Source organism: Talpa europaea (assembly GCF_964194135.1).
Source record: "Talpa europaea genome assembly, chromosome: 8".
Classification (NCBI taxonomy): domain Eukaryota; kingdom Metazoa; phylum Chordata; class Mammalia; order Eulipotyphla; family Talpidae; genus Talpa; species Talpa europaea.
This window is the reverse complement of record NC_140075.1, coordinates 70502770-70527268: the sequence shown is the minus strand read 5'-3', so window position 1 is coordinate 70527268 and position 24499 is coordinate 70502770. Positions and strand designations below refer to the sequence as shown.

At 41.1% G+C, this 24499-nt stretch overlaps 1 protein-coding gene across 12 annotated transcripts in view; it reads right to left on the bottom strand.

Annotated features, from left to right (window-relative positions):
* NPAS3 (neuronal PAS domain protein 3) overlaps window positions 1–24499 on the bottom strand; it is a gene marked incomplete at both ends in the record, with an annotated part of 849875 nt that overhangs the window by 15864 nt on the left and 809512 nt on the right. For all 12 annotated transcript variants that reach the window (XM_084241063.1, XM_084241067.1, XM_084241068.1 and 9 more), the window contains 2 exons: window positions 4766–4872; window positions 9510–9703. In XM_084241063.1, the coding sequence (XP_084097189.1) occupies window positions 4766–4872; window positions 9510–9703 (301 nt within the window). The remainder of the gene's footprint in view (window positions 1–4765; window positions 4873–9509; window positions 9704–24499) is intronic.

The following is a 24499-nucleotide window of genomic DNA, read 5'->3' as shown; positions in this document are numbered from 1 at the left end:
TGTAGGCTGATTTGGCATCTAAAAAGCATCAGACATGGCAGCGATTACACACATTTCCCTTCATGGGAATTTTCCTGTTCAGATGAAAAAAGAGGCAAAACTCATTTGCTTTGGGAGAAAGTCCAGCCAATGATCAGATTGCAGTTAAATCCCTGAAGACCTAGTCCCGACAAAGGCTGAGATCAGAAAACAGAAAAGCAACCCCCTCTGCTACTGCCTCTGGCCCACCCATCAAACTTTATACCTTCTCTTCTCCCTTCACTGGCAGTTCCTTCACTGTGTGCAATGGCTGCATACCCAAATCAACAATTAAATTCCCCTTTTGTTTGTGTGGCAGATGACAAATGCATGGAGGACATCTTGTGTTTCCTAGGCAGGCAGGGCACTTACTTTGATTGATGCTCGGTTGTGGAAAAAAAATGAGCTGGGAAGGAATTACAATGGAGGGCCTGCAGACTGGAAGGGGATATACTAATTAGTCCTGCATTAAGTAGTCGGCTTGCATTTGGCGATGAGATGCCTTCAGGAGGGAAGTGTAGGGGTTATTGATGCAAAGCGGCATGGAATGCATTATGTCAGGTAGCTGTGTAGTATTAGTTTTGTGAGGAACTATAGAATTTTGTAATTAAGAAATAAACACTTAAGCTACTGTATTTTTTTTTTTAACTGTCCCTCTCCCTGCATAGACTAGTAGACCATACATTTTATCTCGACAGGATCACATCGACAAGCTACAAGTTCTCTTTGAGAAATAGCTCTTGCAGGGCTTCCTCACCCTGGGTAGGTCTCTAGGAAGGGAAAACTGCCCCATATGTCTCTCTGGCTTCTTTACTACAATCCCACAGCTCCTAAGCCTGCTGGTAAGGCATAATATTATAAAGGGTAAGGAAATTTTCCCCCAGGCCACTCCTGGGTTTTAGAGAGTTGTTGCTGATTTGACCCTGGAAGAACCCTAAGGAAAATTCCAGGCAAATTCAGCTCCTTCCATAGACAAAAGGCTGGATTTAGAGGACACAAGAGAAATGCTAAGCCTGTATCTCTGGATTAGCATTTGGGGTTTGCCTTTTCATTTTTCGGGCTGAAGGCTGAGATGGTGTAATAGGCGGTCTGGTCGACTCTAAATTCAAGGTGACACAGATGCTCCAGGTCACAGGAATGGGTGGCTCTAGAGAGACCTGACGATCTCAAGGTTAATATCTCCTGAGCAACAGAGGACTGGAGGGTGACAGACAAAGATACTCAAGTAATCATTATATGAGTGGTTTAAAATTCAAATTTTGAAATGTTGACTGGGCGGATTTGACCTGAGGAATCCATGAAACTGGGTTCAATGACACCAGTGAGCTGACTCACAGAAAAATCACAGGGCTCTTTGGTCACAGTATGAGAGAAGAGGCCCTAAAACTCTCTCGGTGTGTGTATCCCAGTGTGATATCACTAGCCTACCATGTTGGTACAGATAATGTGATTCTTAGTGATTCTTTATGTTGAAACGCAGTGACCTATCAGGCATCTCGTGTTAACCTAGTGGGAGGGTAGATGAGCAAAAGTTTCTGGTTCAATTTATTAGAGTTGTCAAGTTCTGGTACAGCCAAGATCCTCTTTGATTTTTCTTCTAGAGACAAGTTCATTTATGGATTTATAGATGTCCGTGCTAGGAAAAGTATGTAAATGATAAAGATTGCATTTTGAGTTACCCAAGTCTATTCAATCTTTTTTTTTTTTTTTAAGTTTTTACTCATAAACTGGAGCCTAAGAAATACCATCAGATGTCAAAATATCAGAAATACTATCAGATGACTCCAACCTGTCTTTCATGGACAGAACCAGGAATTGTGCCAATAGCTCTAGGAAGAAAAGCTAAATAGTTAATGTGGTTTATTTTTTCACCATCCCTTTGTTTTAGAATTCTATCTTATTCCTTAGTTGCTTCTATGTCACCATGACCTTCCCCTGCCAAGAAGGCACCATCGAGGCATCTTTCAGTAATAGCCCAGGGCTTTGGACAAGCAAGATGCTGTGCTGGCTTTTTGCCTTTTCTTCCAATGTTTGCACAACCAAGACTTATTACATGCTCTGTCATTTTGTTACGGGGCTGGCTTTGGTTTTAGAATTAGGTAAACATCAGACATTCCATCACACAATTTTAGACTCAATCTTACTTTATAATGATGTTAATGTTTATTGTACAAAGCGAGATGCATTTGTATATTTTAGCATTTTATTTCAGTCACAGAATGCAAAACCTGACATTGGCATCAGTTTGATTTTTTTGTGTGTGTGATTGAAGATATTAAGCACTACAAGAACGCTGAAATTTCAATCTGATTAGGATCAAAATTCTTCAGGATCAAAACACTCTTTTTCCTCCCCCTACAGTTTTACTAATTGTGTGCTACTTGACATTGTGGAGTTATTCCACAGCATGATAGCTAAATATGTGAAGTGTATTTTACTGTGCAGAATTATCAGCTCATTCTATTTGTTTTTCATGTGTTTAAGGTTATTAAAAGAACTTAAAATTAGAAGTCATGTGTATGAGTTGAAAGAGTGAACTCAATCATTGTTAGTCGGCTAAATCATAAAGCAATAGCCGGTATGTCAATATCAAGTGATGAAAAAAATCATGGAATTTGAAAGCAGGCCCTTCTCTGTTTATTAGTTGGCAAGATACCAGAAAAATTAGGAGATGAGCACAATAGTGAATGACGGAGTTGTTTATTTTCAGCACTCTCAAATTATTCCGGTTACTGAAAATGAGATAAGAGTAGATCGGAAAGAATGGCATCAAACATTTGTTGGAGACCTTTGCTTTATGGGAAGAAATGAACTGCCCTGGCTCACTGTTCCCGAGGAATTGTGTTTCTCCGAGCTGTAAATCAAATCCCAGAGAAGACAGCATGATGTTTACCAAATAATAACAGAGGATGACAAAGTTCTCTTTTGTCAGCATCAGGTTTCTGGATTTAGACTTCAATTAAGATTCCAAAATAAAAAGGCACCCCCTCTCCCTACATACGTGGTCTGTGATTGTGTTCTCCAAACACCACATTCATTTTTAAACTCTGAATCTCTGGCATGTATTGGCCCAGAAATACATTCATAGTTTCCTACAAGGATCCTGATTTTTCTCCATTTTCTCTAAATTCCCAGCTACAAAGAACCTGCTGGTTCTTTTCAGGAAACAGCATCATTTTGTTTTCCAATTAATTGAAGAGCCATCTGCTTCTGAGATGCACGACACCATTCGTTCTTAGCAACAAGTGTGCTCCCTAAATCCCTGGTGCACAGTACCAAGGCACATACTCTGGATTGGGAGGAGAATCTGCTGAAGAGCCTCCTGGCCTGCAGGCTTTGCCCAGAGACATGGCATACACAGAACTTGACACTGAACTTGGCCTCCTGTCACTGGTGCTGCTACAGGGTTAAAAACACAGTACAAGAAGCTTACACTGTGAGACTTTGGCTAGCTTACTCTCTCTCCATTATGTTTTTGAAGATCTGAGTTTGAAATAAGCAAACGACTGCAAAGGGCAGGAAAAATCAGAAACAGCTCGGCTCAACCATGACAAGAAAGGGGAGTGGAAGTAAAACCTGGCTGATTTTACTATGTGGAAGTTTCCACTCATCCTTGGCACCTCATACGTACAGCAAGTCTTCACTTAAACATCATTAACAGGTTCTTGCAAACAGCAACTTAAATGATGGTGTAAAAGAAACAAGTTCTTGAATAACATCATTTCATTCAAAGGCAGCTGGATTTTTTTTTTTTCCTCTCATCAATATGACAGCAATGATGTTGAATGGAATGATGTAATTCAAGGACCTGCTGTATTGAAAACCAGGATTCAGAATGGGGTTTAGAATCTTCTAGAAATATAAAGGCCCTCCTCATCTTTTAGGAAGAGTCTATTGCTTGGTCATAAAAAGGATCTCTGGCTGGAAAATGGAAAATGTCAGTGCCTTCCTAAAAGGGCCACATGATCGGAGCCTCTTGCCCTATGGGATCATCAGACTCCTTACCAGTGTAAACAGCCCAGTTGAATTTGATGAGGCAAAACTACAAGTGGACACTGGTGTTCAGGTGACTGCTTTGGTCTTGCTTTGCCTAAATGCCACAGAGGGTGCTTTGGAGGTCAAAGTAAAGGTGCTTTGGGGAGGGAACTGGGAACCAGACTCAAAAGAGCTGAGATTAGTTTCTCTCTCCCAGGAGCTGGGAGCTGGGGTGCCTGGTCCCCTGAATAACCTTCTTTCTAGAGACACAGTGAAAACACATGGCCTTTGAGAGCTGCTATGTTCACAGGCAGTGCTCCACCCCTGCCCGGGGCCTCCCCCGAGGCCCAGTTTTTGTGTCTAGTCAAGTAGGAATTTTTATAAGGCTTTGGCCTATTTGAACTTGTCCTCTCCCATGTACACTTTGAAACTGAGACTACACATTTCAGAGTGGAAGTTGCTCTCTAGAAAATGAAAGGGTCAAGAAAGCACTTAAGACAAAGGTTCCCCCATCACTTCATGGCGGGGTGAGCATAGGAGACCATGAAATCTTGGGTGAGCGCTTAAACATCCAGCAATTTCTCTGGGCCTGGGGTCCAACTTTCAATCTAATTCTAACACCAGTTGAAGAGATTTATGTCTCACTTTTTCTCACTGCACTCTGACAGTCATCTCAAATGTACACAGAAGACAACAGGGAAAATCAGCACCGAAAAGAAACAAACAGCAGAGAGAGGACACTAGCCAGAATGCCAGCGTGGGAGGTACTTACAGTCCAGGTGACTGTGCCTGATGCCCTCGACATCTTCCGCGTGGATGAAGTGGTAGCATCTCTTCCCCACAATGTCTACAGGGGTCAGATCCATATAATCACTAATCCTACAAAGAGAAGAACACAGGCTGCAATTTCAGAAGGGGGGAGGTTACAGAAACTGTCAAATGACTTAGAGACGGACCATTTTCATTATGCCAGGGGATCAGGGAGGGAAACCCTTTATGAATAAGATCACTTCTTATATAACAGACTTTTTGAAAGGTAGGAAATGTGCTAGATCAAACGATTGTTTAAGTAATGAGGTAGGCTTTTTCTTTTTCTTTTGGCATCGTCATTCCCATGTAGACAACATAATTCCATGAAATTATTGAGAATCAGTAACAATGCAAGATCCTCATTAGAGGCCAAGATAATTCAAGGTTACATAATAAAATAAAAACATGTTATGTTTATACCAAATGATTAGAGACACCTTTCATTTAAACAGATTGGTCTTCTAGTGGGTATTTCCATGAAAAAGGGCTTCAACTGCTTCTTGGCACAAAGTCCAAATTGGCATTTCAAGGGATATAATTTAAATGCTGAGACATACAGATGCCTGGGGGTATTATCTTTTTTAGTCTTAGTCATCTGGGAGCACAGCTTTCCCTCCTGGCCCTTTTAACTGGTACTTTGTGGTGGATTCCACACAGAAACTTTTAAACCATTTCAGCAGCTCTTCCAGGCCCATGCTCCACAGTACGTGTGTGTAAGCCTCTGTCATTGATTGTCCAGACGCCAATGTAATGTCCTCAGGCAGGAGAACAGAAAAATAGAACAAAAACTGGAAAACATGCTGGGGGGGAATCTGCCGGCTTTACACAAACACGTCAAAAAGCTCACTGCCCTCCTTCCTGTCCAAGTATAGACTCGTTTCGGTCCGTCCAAAACAGAATCTATCTTTTGTCTAATTTATTCTCTTTACTGTCCCCATCCTTTTTTAGGATAATGGCTTATGATAAATGCAAACCTGAAGTGAATCTTTAGAAATGCCATGTTTAAGAAACCCTTGAGATCAGTGTTAGGGAGTTCAATTTGGCTCGTAAGACAGGGAAGTGAGAAACGAAACAAAAGCAGGATAACGGGGAATATAATTAAAACACACTACCAGTAAGTGTACGTCTTAATGTGATTTAAATCATATTTTTGGCCAAACTAGAATTTTGGTAAGATAAGACTACATGAGGAAAGAAAAAGCAGTATTTTCTGACGATTCATGGTTTTCTGGTATGAAAAGGATTCTGCTTCCCAAGTGCAGGTGACACCCCCTTTCTGGAAGGGAGGGGACAAGGATGTCCTTAAAAGGCCCGCAGTGGTGTTTGTGAATTTGCCAGCTCCTCAGAGAGCATTAGATGTTGGCTCTGCCTGAGGGCGTTCTAGGGACTGTGGAGGAGAATGGCCCCCGGAGTCCAGGAGAGGGCTTCAGTTCCTAGTTGGCAATTCCCTAATTAAACAGTGAACCCAGGAAAAGGCCACTTGTTCTTGAGAGAGGACATTTCTTCAGCTTATTCTTTCTTTGGATGAAATTTTTCAAAAACAGCTGAAGCACAGATAGGTACCAGAGCCTGTCATCCTTGTGAATGTGCCCAGCCCTGTGTTCCAGAACTACTTCATATACAGCCATGTGTCACATAACAACAGTCTTGTCACTGGATAGCCGCCATAGAGTGTAATTACACACACACCCTGAGGTGGTTCTTTCCTACACACCCTGGCTATAGATAGCGATGACCATCTTGGATGCATGCTCTTGTGGACAGAAGGCCTTATGCAGAGAGGGACTGATGTCAGTCTGATGGCATCTTTTACACAGAGCCTCAGCTTCCTTATCTGTAGAGCAAGCTAAAAGGTTGGTGAGAGATGGATGAGTGAGTTGAATGCAGCATAGTACCTGGTACACAAGTACAACTTTTTTCCTCAGATCAAATATGACATTACCTTTGGCATGTTTAAAATTACTATCATCTTCAGTTGGGAAATAATGCTGTGTGGTCATTGGTTAATAAAGGGTTGTGTAAAACATTTTCTTTTTTAAATGGAAGAAAATATGCTTAAAGTGGATGACAGAAAATGATCTCAGTTACTAGAATGGCACCATCAGGTACTCAGGTCCATGGAATGTGTCAAAGAAATAATCTGTGATCACAGGAATGAAAATTAAGTGGTTTGGACTGGACAGTCATGGGGAGTTAGGTAAATAAGATGAGGCTCCCTTTTTGGATGGGATGGCTGAAGGGAGCAGACATGTTTTCAAGCAAGCGAAGCCATAGTCTATCCTTTGACTTTCTATCTGCCTCCCTGGATGGAGCTCAGTTCCCACCGTTCTACATTTTAAATTGGCGAATAAGCACCTTGGTGGGCGTGATTATGTTCTTTCATGGTGCTTAAATATAAAAGGTCCTTTTCAGTGATTCTTCTGACTAAGTCCTTGCCATAGCCTGACTTCGAAGAAAAATAAGAGTCAAGGAATGTAGGAAAACCCCACAAAAAGTGGCTGAGTGCATGGGGTTTTGCATCCAGCAGATCTGGCTTTGAAACTTGGCCTTGAGAAATTCGCTTTATCTTTCTAAGCAGAAACTACCTGAAGGTAACAGAAATAGACTCAGTGCCCACCTCACCAAACTGTCCTCAATATTAAACGAGAGGGAATATATAATGTTACCTTTGCACACTGCTGAGTGTGTGAGTATGCAGTAAGTGCTCAATATACCTTAGTTATCTTTAATACTACATGTCAACTCTAGATAAATCCTTCTGGCTAACTCATCTTTCCTGATATTCTGTGCCATTCCAGAATACCTGATAGAGGGAATTTCAGTCACAGTGATAAAAAATTGAATAGATGTCAACTAAAAACTAGGAAAAAAAAGTTCTAGCGTTACATATAGTAACAGGTCCATATTTTTTACCCTGCCAAACACTCCTAGCTCAGGTAGGGAGCTTTTCTCACTGGTGGATTCTTTTCCTCTGAATCAAATCCTGACTAGAAATAGTGTTTCTAACTTGATCTCAACATCTTTAGCACTTTCCAATGGACTGAATGCAGAGATCTTTCTTCCTCTTGGCTAGACCATGGAGAGGTAAATTACTCAAGTCACTTGGTCATTCTGTTCCCTTATTCCCACTTCTAAGGCTATTACAGGGCTCCGTGAACATATCACCCCCTTCATGCCTGACAATAATCATGAAATAATCATGAAGAGACCCTCCCAAACTGACCCAGTGTGATCCTCCCGGTGGCACTGGGGGCTAGTGGACCACCGAAGCCAGCCAGCACGCGCTCAGGCCCTGGTTGCTCCTCTCCCCACACCCTGTGAGCGCTTGTCTTCAAATCAGTCTGATGATGGGCTGCTGACTTCTAGGTGAAGGGTCAGAAGGGGCACTGTCCCATTTCCTTGTCCCTTGCTTTGTGCTTAATGGAAAAAGTGAACTTCTTACCCAGAGGTTAAAAAAGTCCTTTTAGGGCCTCCCCGGTGGCGCAGCGGTTGAGCGCTGGGTTGCGAAGCTGCCCGCGGCATCTGCGGTGCCGGTTCGATCCCCGGCTGCTCCCCGGCCACCGGAGGAGAATCCCACATGGCGCGCAGACCTCTGCTGCCGCCCGCTGCTCCCCTCAGCAGTGTACCTCGGTCCTGCCTGCTCTGCTCCCCGCTCTGGCTCTGGTGAATTCTCTCACCCTCCCACGCTTCTGACTGTACCCAGTGCATGTACAAACAAACAAACAAATAAATAAATAAATAAACATGCCTCTATAAAAAAAAAAAAAAAAAAAAAAAAAGTCCTTTTATAAGAATTCAGTCTTGAGGAAGGACTGCCAAGTCATTTATAGGATGAGTCATCGTATTTTTAATTTATAAAAGTGACATCCTGAGGATTACAGAGTTTTACTTCATCATTTTCCAAATTTTTTTTCCTTTTCCTCTGGGACCTCAACTTCTCATTGGTTTTCCTCTGGTGCTGCAGACACTTTGGCCTCCTGGCCCCCTTCACGTGAAGCCCTTACTGCTAATGTGGATGGTATTTGGAGGTGTGGCTTTTAGGAGCTAATTGGGTTTATAGGGGATGGTGAGTGTGGTGCCCTCTTATGGGGTTAGTATGCTGATAAGAAGAGGTAGAGACCAGAGCTCCCTTGCTGTGCTCTACTCTCTTTCTCTCTCCCCCTACCCCAAGTGAGCACACGGCAAGAAGGCTGCCAGGACGAGACCCTGCACCCTGATCTTCCCAACCTCCAGAACTGTGAGAGATAAATGCCTGTAGTTGAAGTCTATGTAATGCGTTAAGCAGTCTGAGCTGATGCGTGCTCCAAGTCTGTATGATCACTGACCACCATGAGGCTGAGGCCCTGCCACAGCCGGAAGTGAGTCTGGCTGGGGTGACAGGCGATCCCTTTCACTGCATCATTTTGCCAGTGATGTCTCAGTCTCAGGCCTGCTCTATCCTTGGGCAGCCAAAATGAGTCTTAATGATGGCATACAGATGTCTGGGTATCCCAATTCTTTCCATTGTTGTTCCTAATGTAAATCAGGGCAGCAATGTAAAATTTAAATAAAAAGCATGTTTGGTGTCAGTCCAAGCAACCATTAAAAATAAGATCAGGATTTATAATGAGCCTCAGTGGGAGAGTAAAATTCTTCAAACTGCTGAGAACACCAGCCCTCATCAGTGTGCAAAAGACAACAGGGCAAATGAAAACAAAAACAAGTACCTATTTTCACAGTAAATGATATTGAGGTCCATATTTACTCGAGTGACGAACATATGGCAGTCGATTCTGACTTCATTGATGGTAGGGGGCGGCAAGGCATGAGCCACGACCACGAGACCCATAATTTGGCTGGGGACGGTCCTCCCGTGGGACAGCGACACCCTCAGTCGAAGCCGGCCTGTTATATGAATCACCTGTAATAGAACATTAAGCACAGGAGACAGTCAAATTTGCATCTGGGATGTAACAGTATTTCTGTTAAGAAATGCAAAACTACATCTGGACCAACCAACATTAGCTACTATCTTCTGTAATCATAATGACTATCAGAATGTCCTCAATGTCCTTAAGGCAAGAGACCAAAGAGAAATAATGTTACACTGAGCATTTCTCAAGGCGGTGTTATTACTATGCTATTGCTATTTTTCAGGACTTTTTTTTGAACCTTTAGAGAAAGTTGATAACCATAGAAGATGACCAGAAAGTTGAGTACTGAAGTGCATAAAGAAACATTTGCATTATCAGTGCTTTTTAGTGGGTGATGTCTGTCTCTCCAAATTTATACTGAGTCGAATTACATGGCCATCTCCTTTCACAAGTGTGACTCAGAGCTTTCCTTCATGTGGAGGTTGATTTTGCAAAGGTCACAGACTCCAGTGAAGGAATGACTCAGTGGCAATGACAACAATGGGTCCTTTGGAGCACAGATATAGTGGTGCCCTCTGCAGTCAAAGGGGGCAGGTCTTTGGCTTGTTACTTGTTCCCTGAGCGCATACGAAAGCAGGGTCGGGAAGACGTACACTACTGGCAGCTCAGAGGGACTTGCCTGGAAACCAGAGGGAGACTATTGGGCTGTAATTTTCAGTTTTTTTAGTCAAAATATACCATAGACGGTCCAGACCATCCAGACATAAAAATAGGTTCATCATCCTTCGTCATTTAAAATGGTGCTATTTTTATAAAGGCGTCATTGGAAAAGTTCCTTTGCACATAGAAAGGAGACACAGTGTCAACTTCCTTAAATGATGTTTTGGGGAAACTAAATCACAAAAGAGTGGGAAGTGTGAAGGATTTGTGTGGCTCTGCTTCAGGATGATGGAAAGTCAGGTGTGTGTGGGGGTTTAGAGGTGTGCGTGTGCGAGTCCCATGCTGTGTTCTGAGGTCCATGCTATGTCATGGGGAATCTTTCAGAACTAGGTTGTAGAAGTAATCACTGGGACTCACTGTACCATGGAGCTCAGTTTAGCAGCTAACTGAGTTTACACATTTGGTTTTCCTCTCCAAATGCATCACTGAGCGCCAAACCATCTTTTGGGATTCTACTTCTCCCTCTTTGCCATAAGGAACCAAAGGTGGGAAGTGGGTCTCTTGCCTCCTTGGGACAATGAGATCTAGCATCTCCTCTCCTTCCTAGGGGCCTGACTGGTAATTCCTTGTCTGTTTTGTTTTTGTTTCCCTTAAGTTATTCAGTTTTCCAAAAGCAAGCCACACTGCTGTCAGTCAGCAAGCAGGATCAAAGCTCTGGGGCTGCCCTTTGGAGTCCTGGCTGTTCTAAATAATACCTCTTCCCTGTCCCCTTCACATTGGAGCCCAGCGCGGCGGATCTGGAAATAGCAATGAAGAGGATTATTTAGGTTATTTCAGGAGCTGCTTTTGACCACCCACATTGGACGTTGACTAAATTCATAGTTAATGCACCTTTGCTTCAAGCTTTGGTCAGATGAGCCACTTTATGAATATTTGAAAATGTTCCTAGAGGCAAGGATGCTAAAACACCATCACAGCCACACATTTTTTGCAAGACCTCATTAACTAATAAAGAAATAGCTAAAAGAAATGGGATTAACTTCACAGGAGGGGTGTTAACAGCGCCTGGTCCTCCTCCTAGCTAGGCTTACATAGATGCTCATTTATCATTATTTGTCTTGTTTTATCAGGAACACTCAGCTTCTTGGAAAAACACAGATCTATAAATGCTCAGGAAAACACACACCCAGAAATGATATGTTAAATAAATCCCCACTTGATATTCTATTCCAAAGCAATTTAAAGGTGCCCAGGCAGGGAAACATTTTGGAAAGGCAGACAGGCTCTGGGGGCGGGGGGAGCTGTCTGCATGGCCAATGTGCCTGGCCTCCAACATCAACTTTGCCTGTGGCCACTGAGATGTTGAAGAGGTTTAAAAGTTGCATCTGGGGTTTCTAGATTTGCCATGTTCTGACTTTGTTACCCTGGGAAAGTCACTCAATGTCTGTACACACTAATTTCCTTTTCTGTGAAATGGGATAATGATGGTTATGAAGTTATATTATAAAGAGGAAATAATGGATAGGAACACTTTATATTGTAATGAAGTTTACAAATGTCAGTATGAACCTGTTTGGCTTTAAAAATACTTACTGAATAACTGTATAAAGACCAACTATTCATTCTTAACCAAAGGCCTAATAAATGAGTTACTATTATTTGAAGGGGTCATAAATTTCATATTTAGAAGAAAATTTGGAAGGGTGCATTTTCGGTATTTTGTGCTTTCATTTCTTAGGTGAGGAAGGCGACTCTGGAAAGTCCAGAGTCATATAACTAGAAAATGACAAAAAAGAGCCTGGAATGGAGGTTTCTAGGTCCTGTTTGTACTTTGACTTTGTTAGGCCTGTATGCACTTAAGTGCATATTCATATTGAATGGACATTGAAAGTTTATACCAGATGCCATTACTACTTTAGGGAAACTGCCTATGAATCTTTAAAATTTTTTCACTTACAACCAGAGGCTCAGGTTATTGAAGGGCTTTGAGTAATAAAACAAATTAAGAAGAAGAAAAAAATACCTAAGGAAATTACCAGTGTAGTAACTAAACAGTTGTCAAGAAAGTCAAAGAACAATCAGAGGATGTTTGTCTAGATGTATGTACATCTGGGGGTGAGAGAGGGTAGGGGTGATGAGAAGAAAGGGATATTTGATAGATCCTGTAATTAATTTCAGGGTTTAAATTGATGTCTTTTCCCTAATCCATTTCACAATGCCAACAGTCCCCCGCCCCTCATGTGACAGGTTATGTTCAAATTTTAGAAACATGTCTGACAGCATGCATTCAAACATAGGGTGATTTTTTTTCTACTTTATAGTTGCTTTTATGGCCCGAGATGTAGAGGAACTAGTATTGCCAGCAGGCTGGGTTCTAATCCTGGCCCATCGCCATGCAAATAGGATGCTCAGAGAATTGAAATGATTTGTTTAGCTTCCAGGTAAGTCAGTATACTAGAAGTTAAAAACTTAGTACAAAGATAATAAATATTATGTAAAGGTGTTTTTGTTTTCTCAGTAAGTTCATCGAAGGGCATTTTATGGATCTTTAGTTTTTAAAATACATTATGTGCAAGAGACCTTACTAGGTGCCAGGGACCTGAATCAAATGTAAACGTATCCTCAGAGTTTCCAGACTACACAGCAGGAGACGTAGCTAGTTACATGTTACATAGTAATACTGGGGGGTGACACAGTGTCTGGCAAGAAAGAGGATCTCCATCCTGGTTATGTCACAGAATCACCTGTGAAGTTCTGTTATCTGGACTTCTAGGCTCTAAACGCAGAAATTTTAATTTTGTGTGATGGGGCTGGGATCCAGCAATTGTCTGTTTCTTAAATTTCTAAGGTGATCCCTACTACTGGAAAATATCTGGCCAGTGGGTTCTCAACCCATTGAGTGGTTCTCAACCTTGCTACATGTTAAAATCATCCAGCGAGTCTTTATAAAAAGTCCTCTTTCCCAAGCTATAGCCAACACCAGTTAAATGGGGAGCACTGGGCTAGGGTCCTTCCAGGTCTCATAGGGCTGCTGAGAGGATTATGTGATAATGTATATTAAGTGCCTTGGTATGTGCCTGATACACACCTGCTTAACAGAATCTTTGGGAATTCAGAGTAGGCAGAGAATCCTTTTGACTAAATAGGTTAAGAAGGCTTTATGAAACTGACATTAGAGTAAGTTGGTGACATCAGACATGGTCACAAAATGGTGAAAGGAGTTTCCAGATGAAAAAGTTAGATGCCTTTTTATGTTCTTGCAGTCTATCAGAAATGCCCAGTATACAGGACCGATGTCAGCAGGAGATGACAGACATGGGCCGAAATGACAACAGTCAGGAGGAACTGGCAGGGGTCTTGGGAAGGAGAGCCAGCACCAAGGTGTTTGAGCCTGTTAGCAGGATGCTGGTAAGGATAGACTAAATGGCAATTGGGAATGCAAGAGTTGCTGTGAGCCTGGAGACAGATTCCTGTAAATATTTTCATTTTGTATTTTGAGCAGTCTGGAGAAATCCTGGGTGACATGTCCAAGGGATCACTGGAAAAAGGGGGTTTGTACAAGTAGGGGATGATGGATGAAATGCAGTTTTGGAAGGTTATTTATTTTTGCCTAGAAGTGATTGTTAAAACTAAGACATTCAATGGGAAAATACAGACTAGAGAACACCCATGGGACTTTCCCCTCTTTTGAGTATGTGAAGCTTAAAGCAAGTTGTATTTTTCTCCAATTTGAGTTTCTCTTGCTCTACAGTAGTTATTTTTGTTTTAAGAAATTGAAATTTCTCAAAGCTGTAAACCCCCTTTCCTCCATCCACAATTCCATTCTGACCTAAATGCCAAGCTTGCCATGTAGTCACTAACCCCCCACGTAACATCCCGTAGAATGGAATGGCTTCCTTGTAAGGTTAAGTAGGTGAATGGGAAATGATTCTGAATATACATATGTGTATATATATGTAAATGTGTATGCATGTGTGTATAGATATATATGCCTACATATATACGCCTAAATATATACATACATATGCCTGATGTTACATCAAGAACCATGATACAATAAAAAGAGCTGAGTAGCTTTTAAACAAAATGAACACCGTGGAGCAGAAATAACAGTGAATTGGAAAACAACAGCTTTCAATGCTGGTTCTGGTAACTTTGGCAAGTTATTCAGCTAGGGCAAGCAACATTTGCTCAGCTATAAAATGGAGAACAAGAATTGCTGAAGTGATAATGCCTAGCTTCTAGCTAGTTTCTAGAGAATTCCATGACCTAATCCTCAGTAGAGTGACCTTTATTGTTCTATTGCCTTCCCCTCCCCCTCCTTACTTGATGGTGGTGTGGGAATTTCAGAGTATAGCTGCAAGTTAATAAATGCAGAGTTTACTTTAAGAATCAATAGGGTTTTTGTGGGTCATATATGAGTTGGAACAATGCTTTGGTTCTGGCCAATGCCAGGTAAAAAATATCTCTGTGTTCTAAAGGTTCATCTTAGTCTAGTCTTAAATCTAATCTACAGTCACTCTTCAAAAGAGATTTCTGAACTGTAAGATCCTTTGCCCCCGAGCTCAATTTTATGTAAGAGCTCAACTCTCACTCCTTTTTCATTGTTCTTGTTTTACCATAAAGAGCTGTAAAAAATGCTAGGCCCATATTTCTCTAAACATACACAGTGCTACTGGGGTGCCATCACAGTGAAGCAAAACGCACAGGATTTCTGAGTTGAAATCCCACCCTTTTGATAAAGTGTCCAAATAACATTATTTGATTACTCCATATTGAAGAAATCATTGTTTGACTTTTATTTTTCTTCTCTGATGCAAGCGACGTGTGCATGCTATAAGCACAGGTCTGCAGAGTTTAGGATGAGTGTGGGAGTGTTAACAAGCCACGTTTCTTGGACAAATATATACTTCTCTTCCTGCCATATGCTCCTTTCCATCGTCTGTTAGTGATAAACACTTAGATGTGCTCCACTAATATCTCCTCATTATAAACAAGCCCATCACAAAGACCTTGATAAAACCTCCCCTCTGTCAATACTTAGGCAAGAAAGTCCATGACGGAAAAACACATCTGGAAGCTATTCTCCATTTTCTATAGGAGTAAATCTCAGTGCTAGTAATAGGAAACATTTTCTTTTATCAAAAGGAAGTGCTAAATATTATGTGCATTATTTTCTACACATAATGTAAAATACAGAACAGGACTAGGCAAATGGGGGAAAAAATAGCTGCAGGGATGAGAATTTAGAGTAATGAATTTAGAGCATCTTCAGAACATCCTTTAAGGGAATCCAAATTTACCTTAAAAATTAAGCTTTTTTTCTGGCAGTCTGGTGTTTTTTCTTTTATTTTCCTATGGATGTCTAATTTAGCATACAGATCAACCAATCACTAGCTCAGGGAGGAGAGTCAGCTAATAATTTGTAAGTGATGGGGACTCTGAGATGGCCCTCAACCTGCTGAAAGATCAGGGCTTAGCCAGGTCTTCTGAATCAAAACATCTAGCCTACAAACAGCACAACAGCTTCATCTAAACCAGCATGAGAATATCACACTCTTGTAAATTACTCATGCAAATTTTTAGGAAGTGTGTTTTCCCAAATTTAAATCCATTCACAGGTTGGAGAATCTGCCCTAGCAGCTATCTGTCTGCCTCTAGCCCCTGAGATCTTTGCATAAGGCCTCAGGCTGGGAGTGGGGGAACAGACCTATTAGCTGAGACTAAATACTTGTTCACAGGCAAGTGCTATGCAGAAGAGGTTTCATACTTAAGAGGAGCACCTTTGGGCCCTCTGAGGGGCAGAAGACAATAGAATGCCATCTTCCTTTCTTTTTCTGGATCTCAGAATTTATTTTGAGAAACTAAGTGTACTGCAGTAGACTTTGCCATAATTCACACTGGGACAATAACTACTGAGACTAAGAAAGGACAGGATAGGCAAAAGTTGACTTCTGAAGGCAGAGGTGAAATGGCTGGGGGAGGAGTGGGTAGGCAAGTTCCAGGCAGAAATGAACTATTGGCTGGGAGGGGGTGACAGGCAGCTCTCTTCCAGGCTTAAGGTGGATGCAACAGAAGGAGGTGTAGGAATGTCATCAGTCAGGTATGGGCATGGCTGGCAATTCAGGAACTGCTTGGGCTGTTGGGAGTGTTTCCATGAGGAGTTCCCTAAGATCAGGAATCTTTGCTATTGGGTAGCACTTACAGAGAGAGGGCCAGTAAGAACACGGGGTGGGGTGGGGATCTCAGATGGGCTCAACGTAAAGGTAGCTCTGGTGATGGAGGAGAGGATGAGGTGAGATTCATTACTAGAGAAGCACCCTGGTCAAAGTAAAGAAAGAGGATCCCTGGCAGAAAACAGTTCTGTTGTATAAAAGGACTACAATCAGATAGTTAATTCCCAAAGACTTGCGATCTTTGGTTTGAATGGAAACAACTGTTTGATGCTTGTCTGATTCCTGAGAAGACTCAGCAAAGGTCCGCTCGGGAAGTGGACAGATCTGAAGCTGTAGGCGAGATATTTTGGATTAAGAAGGGCAGAGGAAGGAAATGCAGGGGCTGGTTTCTCTCACTGATATACTAAGGTCCTGAAAGAAAAGATGCAGGCACAAGCATGGGGGATGGGCATTCCTACTCTCAGAGATAGAAATCATCTCAAACTCTCTGTCCACCACACAAGTTATGAAAATAACTAGATGGGCCTGGGACACGAGGGAAAACATACTTTGTTCTTTAATTGGAAAGCTTAACACACCTAATGCTGATATCAGGGATTTATTTTAAACCACAAAACCTCCAGGGTTAGTGGTTCTTAAACTTGATTGTGAGCAAGAATCACCTGGAGGGCTTATTAATAATGTGGATTCCCAGGTCCCGTACCCCAAACATCAGATTCTTTAATGAGGGGCCTGGGAATTTGCATTTCACCGAGTGTATTGGATGCCAATGGCAGCTGCGCCATCCTCTAAGTTCTGCTTTGTCAGGGCAGGCCATCCCATCCATCCAGCTGCATCTTCTTTATCGAGGGAGCTGAATGAATCTGGAGATCTTAATCAAGATGACCCAGTGGCTCATTACAGACTGCCTTCTAAATGAGCAAAGAAAGATGAACGCATATTTACAGTTAAATCTGGGCTGGAAACCTACCCCCACCCCCAACTCCACCAAACACAACAAAATGGAGAATCGGTGCCTGATAAGCAGAAATCTTGGACTGCTGTGGGATCAAGGTGTGCTTTTTGCACCCAGGGCTGCGGAGGGAGTAGCTCAGGAGTCCTGTTAAGGCTCCTTTATTTGTGGAGAGTCTGTATTCTCAGTGACAGAGCCACAGTGGGCTGCACAGTGCTGCCAGCCTCCGGGGGGAGGTCAGGCTCTACCGATCCCCTCCCCCTTGCCCAGCCAGGCCCTGGCTTAGCTTCTGATTAATTCAGGGGAGTCCTGGGAGGTTAACCCTTAATTTGATGGCTCCAGTGGGGAACTGAGAGATTGCCGGTAATTTATCACTCAGTTTTTTTTTTAATGTAGAAACATTTTCTAAGGCCACAAATAAAAAATTATTTTTTAAAATCCACATTTAAAAGACATTAGGCATAGCATTCTATTCTTACGTGACTGTATCCTCCAAATATAACAATTACTTCCCATTCATCTCTTTTAACAAACTTCAAATACATAACATAAAAAATATAACTGCAATTACAACCTTAGCGTCTCTGGATTCCATAGCTGTTTCCTGTTCCCTTTGGAGAAAACAGTCTTTCTAGTACCAAAGATAAGATTTTTTATTGGGATAGTTTAACTAAGCTGGAGAGATCTCCTTAACAAGATTATGTAAATGTATGCCAAAGCTATAAACCACATTTTCTCAGAGAGTAGAACACTTCAAATATCATTTAATAAAACAGGACCATGGTAGAAACACCTCTATAAATTGTTAAGGGGCAAAGCAAGAAGGCTGAACTATACACATCTGATCAAATTTCGTTTGATGCAGTTACTTTATTAAAGTCTCCTAGAGAAGGACAGAGGACCTTTGTACCTCTGTGGAGGGCAACTTTTTATTCCTCCATCACTTGATGTGGAGGAGGAGGTATCACCTCTCCTGGCCCCCATAGATCCCTTGGGGTTTAGCGCCACTGTCTTGAGGGTTAAGACAATATAACAGATTATAATTATATTTCTAACAACATTAAAAAAAGAAGAGGAAAAAAGAGTCAGAAGTCCTGCGCAGGTAAGGAATAGTAACTGGCTCCTCCCAACCCCAAAGAAATACTATATACCATATTATTTATTTTCTTTAGTGCCCACAAGCTCTTATGAGGGAAGATAAGAATAATCAAATGCTTTGTTTCCGTAACAACTTGACTTGTTCTGACTTAAGTCTCTTAAACCTTTGTTCCTCTTGTGCCTGCTAGAAGAATTTACACAGACGTTCTAACTGCACCAAATGTCCAAAGACAGCTGTGCACCACAGATAGGGTGTTGCCCTGCGTGAAGGCAGCGATTCCAGAGAGCTCTCTGCTGTCCTGGGAAACGCTGAGGCCGCCTCTCTACCCTTCCATCCAACCCGAAGGTCTGGAGGAGAAAAAATAATTACATTTTGATAATAAAGAAAGCCTTTAGAGGAATAATTTGTATATGGGAGTCAGCTACCCCTCTTTTCCTTAGGTCTGAGGATGTAGAACAAAAGACAATTATCCACATAGGTGGATAGACGGTCCTTGTGGAAGGGCAACTCCACCGTCTCAAGAGTAGAAATATTTATTAAAGCAGCCAGCCCCTGAAAGGGGAAAACATAAATATTTATAATTGTGTTTCTGATAATTAAAAAATTTAAAGCAAACAGATGGGTCATTATATTCTGAAAAAAACAAAACAAAACAAAACCCAATACCACCCAAATTCAGACAGGGAACACCTTTAAAGATCAACCTAAAAATGATGACTTTGTCGGAGGTGATAGTGAGTATTTGGGACTCAACATAATGCAAGAAGAGTTCTCTCAGGCTTTAAACCCAAATATGTGCAAGAAAGTATACAGCCTAGCAGCCACGATACCCTGTCAGTCAGGTAACGTGTAGTTCTATGTTTGTCTATAAGGACCTCCTCTCTTTGCATTGACCTCCTCACTACATGGTCTCTGAGACCCTGCCTTAGTGTAGTTTAAATCTGATAGTCTATTAAATCAGAAGCCTTTCAAAATGAAACCTTCCCCTATCATCAAAGCCCTAAGCCTCTAACTATCCAACTCTATTATCTCGGTCTCCATCTTTTCGAGGCCTGGCTGTCATGTGCTTAGTGCTGATTAGCACAGCACATTTTCTAAATGTTTCTTAACCTGCCTTCCAAACTCTACAGTTAGTATTTTATAAGCTTGCTTAATTCAATCCTAAATTTCATCCTGAATGAGAGTCATTTCTAAAGGACATGCTTCTGAAAAGGTGTTGGTTTGGGGAATGAATGAATCTGACACATGCCAAGGCCTCTTTGTGTTCAGCATTTTTAAAAGATGATATGCTGGAGGGGGCCTTGCAGACCAACCCACACAGCTCTCCCACAGTACAGATGTAGACACCGAGGCCTTTGGCCAAGGACACATAGCAAGTTAGTGGCAGACACAGGAAGAAAAATCCTATCTTCTGACCTCGAGGGCAGATTTCTTTCCATTTTCTTCTTTTGTTTTCCAAACATGTTTATAAATCTATATATATTTATATCTATGTAAACGATTCTATCAAACTTAAGATTCTAACCTTGAAAAGACCCCATGGCACTGACATGGGTTATTATCCATTCAGCATATGCAATTCAAAAGACTCATATGACTTTTGTGCATGTCACCAGCTCATTTGCTGCATTTGGTTTATTCAGCCATGATTAGAGATAGTCATTTACAGTCACACATTTGGAAACTCTTTAACAAGCTTCTAGCAGTTTCCTTTCCAAAGCTGTTTAAATAGATGAGGGTGTGGTGTCAGCAGCGACAGCAGTTTCTTCCATACTACTGATTCCCTCTGCTATTCTTGCTTTTATCAGGACTTCCATTTTGCAGAAAGGCTTTACAAAAAAAGAAAACAACCCAATGATGCATGTCCCAGAGCCTATAAGTCATCATTTCAGGAGGGCTGACTAAAAAATTAAAATTGAAACCACTGCACTATAAACTTAAAAGTTCTCTAAGAAAAAAAAAAAAAAACAAACCCTCCCTCTATTTTAAAGAATACTTTTTGAAGTAATTGGCACAGAGACTGTTTTAGTGCAGATTGCTGCAAGTGTGCTCTTGGCAAGAACATCATAAGCACTAGAAAAACTTTAATATGCTCAAGAAGCCAAATACAAACTGACATCAGGAACTCAAGTGTGGGAACAAACAGGGGGGAAAAAGAGAGCATCTCAATTTAATACAAATCTACATACAAAGGGACCAATTTCTAGGATTCATGGTTTAGCATACAATGCAGCTGTCCTCTGAGTGAATATAGAGTAGTTATACATAAGAAATTAGAATTATCAATTCGAGGGAATTTCTCAAGAGTCCTTTTGATATGTAATACTGCAACTATAATACTTATGAACCCAGACATCAATGCATTAAATGAGATCAGGTTGGGATCTATTTAGAAAAGGAGGGTTTACACTTGAAGAGGAATCTCTTTGATTTGACCTCCGGAGGAGACCCTCTGTAGGGAAACTCAAAATAGCTTTACCCCTACCTATAGCCTTGCTTCCCAGTTTTTAAAATAGAAGTTTGAATCCATGTAACACAAGGGGGTGGAAATCATCGTAGAAGTGTCTCCGATGTGGAATGAAGTGGAAAGAACTTGCAGAGTTTTGTACTCTGCAAGATTTGGGAAGAGAGTTCATTTTCTTTATTTGATAAATGTAAGAACGAAAACTCTTTTTTGCAAAAACTTTCCTTAAGTCATCATCATTTTTGCTATTTTATGATAATGACTCAAGGATTTGGAGATTTTCTGCATCTTCCTCTATGTGCACTTCAAATTTATCCCTGTTTGTGACCAACACTTACTTTACCCTAAAACTAGAAAGATCGCTCCATTTTTAAAGTCTTGCTAAGTAAGATTTCTCCTCCAACCCCCTGGAGTTCAAACGTGCTATACTTTCTTTTTTTTTTTTTTCTTTCTTAGGAAATGTTTGAAGTCCCTTTTAAAAATAATGCCTTGAGGATATTTTCCCCTAATACCATTTAAAGAAACTTGAAAGCATATGGCTCTTGAAGCACACAGGGTTCTAATGAAGTAATCAGCAACACGCTAGTATGCAGGCTTCTACCAGAAGCTCTCAGACCCAACCCAGATCAGTCTTTTGAATGAAGTTACATTCTGTAGAAGCTCCTTCTCTGCAGCTGCCAGAGCAAAGGCTTAGTAAGCCAGTATACTAAAGTGGTGACTTTCAACCTTTGAAGGATGGAAGGTGTTGGAAAGGTTGTGTCAGGATCAGAACTGTCAGTGGCAAAGCAAATCAATCTAGTAGCTTATAAGGCAACAGCTCAAGACAAATATTCCTCTGTTGTGCAGGCTTCATTCATAGTGTGGGAGGAGAAACTAAAATTTCTTTATAGGGTTTTATTTGATGTAGTCCCCAGTAGCTCTACCATTACCTTAGGTGATTCTCCACACAGCCAGCAAAGACTAAATAAAACAAAAACATGGGATATTAATGCACTTTCCCTGGAACTGGATAGAACATGCTGTTCTCCTGCAGTTTTGCAATGGATTCTCTAAATCTATCACAATTAAAATCACACTTCTTCAGGCATAACCTCATTAGTGCTGAAATATCACATCTTGTGCTATTTCCTTGGGATTTTAGCAAAACAAGTAATGATTCTTTGATTATTGGAGTGACTTGTGCTATCAGGGCTGCCAAGTAAGTAGGCAACTGTTTAAAAGATGTAAAATCAGCACTTGACTTTTTTTTTTTTTTATTTCTACTTTGCTTTACGCAGACGTAACTCCCAAAGGAGAGGCCTGAGGTGGTGTGAGCACACCTCCTACCCACTCACTACAGCACTGCAGATTCCAGGGCAGGTGTCTTACTCTTGTTGTAGCATTTTGTGTGTTTCATCCAAGCTTCATGATTTCATTCATTCAGCAGGTATCGCTGACATTAATTACTGTCAGGTACTGTTGCAGGCTCTGGGGATACAGTGATGAAATGACAAAGGGGGCGGTGGTAGGATCTTACTGGTGCTGTAAATAGCTGCAGTGGAAGAAGTGGAAGCAGGAAGATGCTCCTGCAGAGGTTCAGGGAGGGAAGATGAAGGTAGATCAAAAGGAAATGATGAGGAGTAGTTGGGTAGAGGATATACTCAAAGGGAGTGTTGACAGAATTTGCTGATGAATTAAATGGTCATAAGACTTAAAAGACACTCCTAAGTTTTTGCCCAGGGCTCCAGGATGGATGATGGTGCCACTTATTATGATGGGAAGGGTTGGTGGGTGGCAAAGATTTTGAGAGGTGGCTTTTGTTTCGGTTCTATTGAGAAAAATGTCAACATTCAAATAAAGAATTGGTAGGATATTGAAGTTTAAGTATACTTCTTTAGTCTCTTTCAAACTTTATTAGAGATCTTTTATGTACTAAAATATAGTTCTAGAAATTTTATACATATTCCATCGGATGAATACCCTTGGCAAAATGGGTAAATCAGAGGTATGCATGGGCCAATCTCTGATTTCTTTTAGCTTAATGGACAATGGAGACACCATATAAAACAGTATTGAGTCCTGATTAAAGACAAGCAGAGCAGACCAGGTAAAGAACAATAATAACAGGCTCCACGGTTATGGAGCCATGACAGCCTGCAAATATTTTCACAAGACAACTTCTGTTCTTCACATGCTTTCTTTAGACAACATTTGTAAAGCATCCATCTTTCAAGTGTGGGGAACAGATTTCAAAATCCGGGCCAGGAGTAAATGCTTGCATTCCAGACAATGTAAGTCTCAGATAAAAGAAATAGGGATGGCACTGTGTTTTGGAAGTTTCAATTTGAATGTTTTAAGAAGGCAAACACTCTCCCTAGGTTCTGCTGCTCCCCACTTTGCCTAGCAAGAGATCCGAGTTTGTGATCAGAAGAGTATTATCTCCCAATAATATTTATAGGTCCTTCCCAGCAGAGTACTGGCGAATGTTTAGAGAACACTTGTTCACTTCACAAAGGCTCCCCTTCTCGAGCACTTCTACAGAGTACTGTGGGTAACACTTTGTCAAAGCAGTGACCTTCTCCTATACTACTGGAGGAGTGCTGTTTATGTTTGATTTCCTAAATCCTGCTAAAGAAGGCTTAGGTGGTAATTTATTTATAAGAAATTATAATAACGCTTCCATAATTTGAACTCTGTGTAAAAAAGTAGGGATGTAGCTTGTACAGAGATAAGATATCCAAACTTAGAAATGGGTGTTATGACAATCTTTTGGTGTATCTACCTTTGGAATCAATTTTGTCATTTTTAATTGACCGATTTCCCTTGTTTGCGTAACATTTATTAATTGATTGTTATGCTCATGCAATTAATTCAAAAGCTGGCAAGTTTAACGCAGAGAAATTAATTTTCTTTTTCCAACATGACACTTAAAATGCATTTTTGGAAGACTGGGTTACCAGGAAATTACCTTCAAATTAATCAACAAGGAAATTAGATGTTAGTGTCCCTTGACATCTGTCAATCCAAAATATGTCAGTTTCTTCCTTTTGTTTGAGTGTTTTTTTTTTTTTTTTCTGCTGAGTAAGGAATAAGAAAACCCCTGGATATAAAAGTAAAACTACCCTGCATCTTAATAGGCAGAAAAAGGTAGGGAAGCAGCTTCTTTGTGAAAATGTGCAAGGTTTAAATGAACTTTTTTTTTCACTGAAAAAAAATTGTAGTAAAGCAGTAAATTTTATAATAATATGAAAAATTAAGCTCATTGTCTTATTTCCTAATAGCTCTTTGCCATTTTTCTTTATTGTCCCTTATTTGAGCCCTTGCTAGTTGCCAACACCCCAGTAGGCCCTATGGAGGCAAACTTGTTGGGGAGATTGGCTACATGAGCTGACCCCCTAAACAAGACCCATAAACTGCAAAGGGCAAGGAAGCAAGGGGGAGATGCACCTTGATAGGGTGCAGCGGAGAGGTTCTCCTTGAGGAGGTAGAATTTGAGTTCAATTTTTGTGGAAG